At 43.0% G+C, this 10,000-nt stretch overlaps 1 protein-coding gene across 1 annotated transcript in view; it reads left to right on the top strand.

The window, feature by feature from the left end:
- Positions 1–1,493: 1,493 nt before the first annotated feature.
- LOC311239133 (major facilitator superfamily domain-containing protein 8-like) overlaps positions 1,494–10,000 on the top strand; it is a gene marked incomplete at both ends in the record, with an annotated part of 34,906 nt that continues 26,399 nt past the window's right edge. The window contains 4 exons of the mRNA XM_084327389.1: positions 1,494–1,572; positions 1,794–1,979; positions 2,197–2,259; positions 7,594–7,713. Coding sequence (XP_084183515.1) covers positions 1,494–1,572; positions 1,794–1,979; positions 2,197–2,259; positions 7,594–7,713 — 448 coding nt within the window. The remainder of the gene's footprint in view (positions 1,573–1,793; positions 1,980–2,196; positions 2,260–7,593; positions 7,714–10,000) is intronic.

Genomic DNA, 10,000 nt, shown 5'->3' with positions numbered 1-10,000 from the left:
TAAGCAGAGAGCCATACAACGTAAGTTAAGACAAGAGGTGAGATCAGTATAGTTAGTTGGTTAAAAAGTAATTAGATGCAAATTAGAGAAGCTGAACAGAGCTATGAGTGGACACAGATACAGGGAAGAATAATTGATTAGACCAATCAGTAGTAAATAGGAGTAAATAGGAGGGATTTCATTTTATTATAAGACTGTTGCTTAGAGAGAAAACACTCTCTCTCTGCTTTTTGCTCCTGCCCTACTTTTGATGACTGACCATGTGTGTGTGTGTTAGAACGTAGAAGGAAGACTGGAGTCAGATCGTAACTTAACTTTTGTCAATTAAATCTATTTTGAAATAAAGCAACTTCTGAAATGATAGAAGTAGTACAGTTTTCTCTTTTCTTACACCGGTATTTTTGACCATCTCATCGACCTTTAGAAGTAACTACAGATGTATGTACTGTATATTGGGGAGGTCTGTAGACATTATTCAAAGATAGTCCATTATTCAGAATTCTCTATATCAAAACAACTTGTATTATTCATGGCCTGTTGATTATGTGAGAGGGAAAACATTATGGAGGCATTAACTGAGTTGTGTGTTGTGTTGATGTAACAGGCTGGGGGCTGAGAAAACCACACCGACTTGTCACTTCAATAACACTGCTGTTCATAATAACGCATTCAGTGTTGAACATTGGGATATTATCTAGAATAGATTTGTTCACAGTCTCTTTACCACAGACTCTGTTTATGTCGAAGACTCATATATTTGTATTCTCTAGTCTAAGGAACACAAGATAACAGGATTCCCATTTTGCGATCACATTAGTTTATCTAACCTATAGTTAATTATTCTGCGTGTCCCGAGACGGACTGAGATGACCCTTTGCATGTGTGCCTTTTGCAAAGTAGGCATCCACACAGTCTTGTAACATCTAGTCTGCCCTTGGAAAGCTTTTCAACAAAGCTCCATGTGTGGGTGTTGTGTGATGGGGAGGAAATCAACTGTTGTTGGAATTGGAGCAAACTAGATTAATAATATATAAAGCTAAGTATACTTTACCTCACCCTGGTAACCCAAGACATTGCGATGACCATGTGTCTGAGTCACAGAGGAGCTGCAGTGTGGACCTGACTTTTAACTGAGTTCCCTCTTTAACCTAAATGCTTTCAGGAAATGGACCAACGCAATAATGTATAATAGGATTACCATGTTGTCATGCTTTGGGAGGATGGTTCTATGTTTTCTTTTTGTACGTGGATAGAAACCATACCTGATCAGGGAAGGTGGGTACATAGATCTGGTGTCATATGCCTCTTCCACTGGGGAGGCCAGATACAACATTGCCAAAACACAGCAGAGCAAATTCCTACGATCAACCGGGAACGCATGCCGTAATTGGACGCATGGTGTCTCCTATTTGTCGAATTTGTCCCTGAACTACGTTGGGACAACATGTGGGAACAGAAGCCGATGCGTAATAGTAAGAAAGTCATTCAACATAATGGATAATACCCACCGAAAGAGGAAGCTAACTTTCGTCACAATTGGATTGATATTTCTTTTAAGTGGCATAGAGTATGGTGAGTACAGTTGGACTCTTTTATAGATGTATAGACTTACTGTAAAGAGTTGTACAATAACATTCGGTCTGATGTCATGGCGGTGTGCTTAATCAACAGAAGATACAGCACTAATGGATGATGCACACTAGTGACATTTGGTTAATCAAGATGCATTGTTCTAACTGAATTATGCAGTGTATAGCATTCCCCTCTCCATCTCTCATTCCCTTTGTTCCCAGCTGTCATTCTCCCCACAATATGGCGTTATCTCCAGATTTTGGAAGCTCCCCCATACTTCCTGGGCCTGGGTCTTTCAGCGTTCAGTCTGAGTGGGCTGTTGACTGGCCCTCTCTATGGCCTCTGGTCAGATCGGACCAGAACTACAAAGACCACAATCCTTTTCTCCAACCTCTTTGAGATTGCTGGTGAGCACAGTGGTACTTGTTTTCTGTCTGTCGGCCTCAAAATATAGGATGATTGAGAGCCATGACTGTAAAGCCACACATATGAAAATCGAGTTTATCACTGCTGTAGTATCTCATATAAAGTCAAAGTCTTGAGAAAACAGGAATTACATTATTCAGCTGCAGATCACAAGGCTACATTAAATGTATTCTTCTTGTCTTTCAATGTTGTCCTCAGGTAACTTCCTGTATTTCATGGGATATTCAAAATGGTTGTTGTTATGCAGTCGACTTGTAGCAGGTAACCTCACGTGCACACACACACACACACACACACACACACACACACACACACACACACACACACACACACACACACACACACACACACAACACACACACACGCACACGCACACGCACACGCACGCACACACACTGCTTATTTGTTTGTCCATTGTGTCTGATGACCATCTTCTCCTTCATTTACATTTAGTCATTTATCTGACGCTTTTATCCAAAGCGACTTACAAGTTCTGTACTACAAGTCAGCAGGGAAGGTACAACTCTGGCAGCTAAGGGTAGGTAACATTGTTCATCAAACAGTGTTGCACTTGAGTGCTACAGTCTTGAGTGCATAGTAGTAAAGACATATTAGCACAATAGGTAGTAATAATAGGCAAGGTAGATTACTTAGTAGCAAAGTGCATAATAGTAAAAGATAGTACGAAGGTTAGTAGTTTTGTTCAGATATTGATTGAAGAAGTGTGTTTTTAGTCCACGGCAGACAATTGGGTGGGTTTCAGCTGTCCTGACTGTAGTGTGAACTGTGGACTCATTCATTTATGAGTTAGGTAGCAGACAGACAGGGCACATGCCAGCTGGGTAGCAGACAGACAGACCATGTAATGGCTGGGTTGCAGACAGACAGGGCACGTGAGGCTGGGTTGCAGCCAGTCAGACAGGTCATGTGACAGCTGGGTTGCAGTCAGACAGACAGGACATGTGATGGTTGGGTTCGCAGTCAGACAGGTCATGTGACAGCTGGGTTGCAGTCAGACAGACAGGACATGTGATGGTTGGGTTCGCAGTCAGACAGGTCATGTGACAGCTGGGTTGCAGTCAGACAGACAGGACATGTGATGGTTGGGTTCGCAGACAGACAGGGCATGTGAAGCATGCGTGAGTAGGGGCAGCTTGTCAGGCCTCTTCCCACACTTTGTGTGTTGTTGTTGTTGCTGCTGTGTTGGTTCTCCAGAGGACATGACAGGCTGCCTGATCCTCTACTGTTGAAGGCATGATAGAATATATAGAATAGAATAGAAATACTTTTATTATTCCGAGGGAAATTTGACACTGCAAATCGCTCAACATTAAACATTTAGACAGAACAGGTCACGAATAAGAATAACAAAACAAGTAAAATTGCCTAAGATAAGAGTAGAATGGAATAAAATATACAGTAAATAAATACAGTACAAATATACTGAGGTCTACAGTAGGTGTAATATTGCAATATTGCCCAGTGCTGTTTCAAAAGTAAGAGTCCAGGAAGATGGTAACTGTCACTCTGTGCTCAGTGATGCAGTGAGGCACAGTGATGCGTTGTATAGTCTGATGGCTGTTGGAATGAAGGACTTCCTGTGCCGTTCAGTGCTGCATTTAGGTAGTGTGAGCCTAGCACTGAACATGCTCCTCCTGTCAGCCAAGTCTGTGTATAGTGGGTGGGAGGGGTTTTCCCTGATGGCCTGGAGCTTAGCAAGGCTCCTCCTCTCCGCCACCCTCGCTAGGGGGTCCAGCTCCACCCCAACTACGCTACTGGCCTTCCTGACCAGCTTATCCAGCCTGTTTGTGTCCCTTGCTCTCAGTCCGCCGCCCCAGCAGGTCACAGCGTACAAGAAGGCGCCCGCCACCACCGACTCATAGAACATCCTCAACATCCTTGTATACAGACATTGAAGGATCTCAGCCTTCTGAGGAAGTAGAGTCGGCTCTGGCCCTTCTTGTACAGTGCCTCAGAGGTATTTGTACTCCTCAACCATGTCCACATCGACTCCCCTGATGGAAACGGGGTTCACAGGTGCACTCCTCCTCCTCCCCAGCTCCACCACCAGTTCCCTGGTCTTCGCCACATTTAGCTGCAGGTGGTTTTTATCGCACCATGTGACGAAGTCCACTACCAGTTCCCGGTATTCCCTCTTGTCACCGTCCTTTATACATCCCACTATCGCAGAGTCATCAGAAAACTTCTGAAGGTGGCAGGACTCTGACCGATAGTGGAAGTCGTTGGTGTAGACGGTGAAGAGGAAGGGAGAGAGGACTGTCCCCTGCGGGGCCCCGTGTTGCTGACCAGTCTGTCTGACACACAGCTCCGTAGGCGCACGTACTGTGGTCTGCCCGTCAGATAGTCAACAACCCAGGACACCAGGGGGGCCTCTACCTGCATCGCCTCCAACTTCTCACCCAGCCCTTAAGGCCCAAATATACTTCCTTCCGCAAGCCACATCCTCATGTGCGCATTGGTGCGTGTGACGTAATTTGTGTAATTTTCGTCAGCGCGCTCGTCCGCGTGCAGGCCAAATTTTCTAACCGCACGGACTGCTCCGTGGATATGCGTGCCGACTGCGCATGTGCCCAGCTGTCACTATTACAAGCAGAGCGCCTGCTGGGAAAGCAACATGGTCCGTGTACGTTTTGAATGAATGAATGAAAACGTTATTTAACTGATTGCAGAATGGGTACAATACAGTACTCAATACACACAATTGTTAAGGGGATGCAGACCAGAGAAAGACGTTTGTCTTGTTTACATCAGGGTCCCCCATTTTCAATTCATCAAGACATTTATGACATACACAACATACAGGTATATAGTACTGTTACATACGATATTCAAATATACAGTACTGTTACCCAGAGATCCTAACAGAAAATATATACATATGATGGGGAGGAGACTGTACATTAGGAGGGGGTGGGTGGGTGGGAGAAAATATATACATTATGGTGGGGAGAACATATATATATACATATAAAGATAGCAGGGTCACACTGAAATCTTTAGAACATGTAAATACAAACAGTATAAAATCAAAACAGATCATTGCTCTCTAGAAATGAAATGGAAAAAAATAAACAAAAACAAAACATACTGTAACTCAATTTACATGTTCGAAAATTAGACATAATTTTATACACTTATTTACTCCTACCCTTTTTCCACTACTCAAATGTGTACTAATTTAAAACCTTACAAAACAAATATATATATATATGCCAAACAAAAATTATATATGTAAAATATGAAAGAAATCAAATAAAAATGTAAACACCTGTGAATGTCAAATCCCTTCCTCATCCCTGTACCTCGTGAAAATCATTTCCTTATAATTCAGTTTGAATTGTCTCATGTTTGGACATTGCATTAGCACCACATTCAGACTGTTCCACAGTTTCACTCCACATATGGAAATGCAGTGTCTTCTCCTGGTAGTGCGTACAGTGCACTAAGAACTTTTAAATTGAGTTCTCCCCTGGAGAACTCCCACCCACCCACCCCTCCTAATTCATTATTATATTTTATATTATTATATTTTATATGACTATATTGTATTTGTACTGTGAAGATATGCATCCCCCACCCTACACCCTATGCTGGAGGCCTTACGGTATCAAAAACACTGGAGAAGTCAAAGAACATGACTCTCACAGTGCTCCCCGGCTTGTCTAAGTGTAGGCTCGGTTCAGCAGGTAGATGCCAGCATCCTCTACCTCCAGTCAGGGCTGGTAGGCGAACTGGAGTGGGTCTATGTGGATAATCTGGTCCCTGAGTCCTTGGTGTAGCTGGCCGTACGGGACCTTTCGTGGGAGTCCGTTTGGCGGCATATGCATGACATGACCATCGCCTTCCGGGTGATGCAGATGATCTTCTCGAGACATTTTACGCGCAAAGCCGCCAGGGATATTATTTGCTATGGAAATATAGATTATTGTTTTGGGAGACCTTCTTTCTGAGGTGACCAAATGATGCGGATGCTTGAGCCTTCCATGGTGCAGTTGTCAGATATTTTGCTGCTACGGTACTTAAAGTTGGAAACAGCACTCCACTGACAGCTAATCATTGTTTTCTGGGTGTCTTCTCCAGTATGCAGCTACAGAAGCTAAGATGGTGTTTTTCAGAGCCTCTGGAGTAACCAGGGCACTGTCATCAGCATGCAGTACTGTAGCTCCATCATCTGTTCTGAGGTCAGCCTTGTGGCTGCCTGTACCTTCCTTATTATGTCTGTCAGGGCAGAGGTTATGTTTTACTCATCTTTGTTTGTGTTAGTGTGTGTGTATATATGTGTGTATGTGTGTGTCAAGTAGTTATATTATCATGTGTGTGTGTGTGTGTGTGTGTGTGTGTGTGTGTGTGTGTGTGTGTGTGTGTGTGTGTGTGTGTGTGTGTGTGTGTGTGTGTGTGTGTGTGTGTGTGTGTTTATCTGTTTCTGTGTGTGTTTATTATCACAATATCTTGAAAGTAACGGAGTAGATGGCGACTCCCTGCCTGCTTCTCAATCCCCTTTGCATAGCCGCATAGCAGCACAGACCAGGACTGGAGCTAGAACACATAGCACTTTATTGCAGGGGGTGGGCTGTCATTTTCCTCTGAGTCAACAGCAGAACAAAGAAAAGCGGAGGTATATCCTCTCACATAATTAAGTAATTGACAGCCATTTTGGAAAATAATGCAAGATGATAAAGAAAAATCTAAAATAAATAATGGCACAGTTAAATAATGTAGAGATATCAATCTCATAATATCATAATATCAATCAACATAACATACATAACAATATTTCATAACAATAACTATTCCTACACAATAAACGTGTATACGGTATGAGTGCTCCAGTGTCTTACTTTGGGTAGTCTATTTTGAAGTCCCCTGGTGAAGAGTTAGTACACAACCCTGTCTGACTCCAGTGTGACGGGGTAAAACCTGTTCCAACCCCACTTGTACATCATGGCGACAGATTGACACTGCCGTTTTCAAAATGCAATATGAACTTCCCATATTGTTAGTTTATCACATTAGTTGCAATCTTGCAACCCCCAGAGGTAGGGTAGTAGTGAGGTGGGACTGCGCAACACCTCTCTGGAGACCACCGCAGCTCGGAGATCCCCTACCGAGTTATAGCCTGGGGCTGCAAAGGCACCTGGACAGGGGTCTTTGTTATGGAGAGGCTGTGCCTAATTCCTACTGGCAAAGACTTGTGCACCAGGCTGCTTCTTGATTCACCACAATGGTCTAGTCAGAGGCAGTGGGGCTGTGGGAATTAGGCACCTTCCCTCTAACTAAGCACAGCACTACTGCTACTAGATGCATCACAACACACTGGGCTTGGCTTCTCACACACACACACGCACGCACGCACGCACGCACGCACGCACGCACGCACGCACGCACGCACGCACACACACACACACACACACACACACACACACACACACACACACACACACACACACACACACACACACACACGCACACAGAGAAAATACATTTTATAATATTAATATTAGCAGACCTGCATATAGCAGACCTGCATATTTCTGATACAAAATAAAGCAATGTTTTTTTCCTGAGTCAACTCAGGTGTTGGTGCGGGAGCTGGCTCCGCCATCTTTGGCTTCCTGACTCGCGCCACGCGACCAGAGGAACGAGCTGGAGTCTTTGCTGCCATCATGGCATGTCGACAGGCTGGTCTCCTTATTGGTTAGTTGTTCATCTTGGATAATACCAGGATGTCTGACATGTAGGCCCCAAGGCATTTTGATCCCCACCAGGCAGTACGTTTGGTTGTGTGTGTGTGTGTGTGTGTGTGTGTGTGTGTGTGTGTGTGTGTGTGTGTGTGTGTGTGTGTGTGTGTGTGTGTGTGTGTGTGTGTGTGTGTGTGTGTGTGTGTGTGTGTGTGTGTGTGTGTGTGTGTGTGTGTGTGTGTGTGTGTGTGTGTGTGTGTGTGTGTGTGTGTGTGCATGCGCGCGCGCGTGCGTGTGTGTGTCTGTGTGTGCCGCGGTGGATGGGACTTGCCATAGGCTGACAGCAGGCCATGGACGTGAATACTGGAATCTTTTTTACATTGGTCAATGACAACTATTTAAATACATTTTCATCATTGTCCATTGAAATACATACCTTTTGAACACTACACAGGTTCACTGCTCAGAGCCTCCATGAATTAGCTCTGACATTTCCAGTTTACAACATATGCCAAAGTGAACCTATTGTCGTTAATATATATAAAAAAAAAGATTTATTAATTTCCATCATTGTCCCGAGAGTTGCCCCCCCCCCCCCCCCCCGAGAGCATGAACCTTTTGTCATAGAGATTTATAGGAGGTGTGATTTATAGGATGGTTTATTCCACCCAAATAGTTTTAAAGGTTTATTACACACAATTGTGTAATAGTGCAATTGTGTGTAATAGTGTGACAGTGTAATAGTTTGTAAGTTTGTAATTGTGTAATAGTGTCATAGCATAATAGTGTGTAATTGTGTGTAATAGTGTAATAATGTCATGGTGTAATAGTGTAATAGTGTACTAATTTGCTAGTGTAATAGTGTAATACTGTGGAATACTGTGGGGAGATGCTTTTATTGGTCTAGGTTTGCCCCGGCTCCTACACTTAAGGCCCGCCCAATGTGTTGGCTACTAGAAAAACATGTGTGGCTGCCGCCTGGTGGAGATTTGTGCTCTTTCTAGTTCTTTATCTTTTACTAATACTGAAATATTTGGTACTGGTTGTGGCGGTTCAACTTTAAAGTTAGAGTGAAGACTTCAGTTTGTGAAAACTGGGAGAGCCCAGTCAGGGTTCTTACACAATTCAAAAAGGTGTCCTGCAGGAATCAATTCTGGATCCTGTCTTATGTACCATTTATATTAATAATATTGTCTCATCTTTGAGTGCATGTCAAGTTCATCTTTATGCAGATGATTCTATTGTATTGCTGACTCTGTACAACTACTGTAGCCATTGAGAACCTGCAACTCTCATCTAATGCTCTGCAAGATGTGCTTGTACGCGTAATGCAAACAAAACTAAATTCATGATATTCTCTAGGGCTAAAGATATTGTTTACAATCATTTGCATATATTGACTGTGAATGGGTCTGACATTGAAAGAGAATACGAATATCTTCACACAGTTTGCATTTTAAAACCAATCTTGCTGGGAAATTGCGGAAGAAAATTGCCTTCTTGTACAGGAACAGAACCAGCTTCCCAATGATGAGCAGAAAGAGGTTTCTATCTGATGTGATTTATAGAATTGATTGATTGATTGAAAACTTTATTAACAGATTGCAGAATGGGTACAGTACAGTACAGCTCAATACATACAATTGTTAGAAATGCTGCTCCTTCCATTCTGAAACCTCTGGACATGGTCTATCATTCTGCTCTCAAATGTATTACTGGTGATAGATATGGTACTCACCACTGCATGATAAGCTGGGTTGGTCTTCTCTGGCAGAGAGGAAAAATAAACATTGGTATCTGTTTATCTTTAAGGCCATTGCCGGTAAATGACCACCTTGTATCACAGTGTTGCTAGATTGGAACTATGGACCCTATCTGACACGCTCAAGTGACTGGCTGATGCTTAAGGTCCCCAGAGTACAGACTGAGCTTGGAAAGTCAGCCTTTTGTTTTAATGCCCCAGATTATTGGAATGATCTTGACTTCAACTCACGCTCAATACCACACTATCCTCTGGACAATTTAAAATTATTACAAATCTCCCTGCTTTGGCGTATAACTGTTTTAACTGATTTTCTCTATTTGAATCCGTTTTTTGTTCTGTTTATTCAATGCGTAACTGTTTTAACCGTTTTGTCCTACTTTTATTTTTTTTAGCTTGTCTGTAATTCTACACCATTATAAACGAGGACAACCTCAAAGATTCTTCGAGTCTAAAATACAGGTTTGATTGTTCCAAAATAAAGCAACAATGAAGAATTGGCAAAGGCCATTTTCAAAGCGGCCCCTTGACCTTTCACCTC

Source organism: Notolepis coatsorum (assembly GCF_963971535.1).
Source record: "Notolepis coatsorum genome assembly, chromosome: 13".
In the NCBI taxonomy this organism is placed as follows: Eukaryota; Metazoa; Chordata; class Actinopteri; order Aulopiformes; family Paralepididae; genus Notolepis; species Notolepis coatsorum.
Note: the sequence above shows the minus strand (reverse complement) of the source record. Positions and strands in the feature narration are given on the sequence as shown.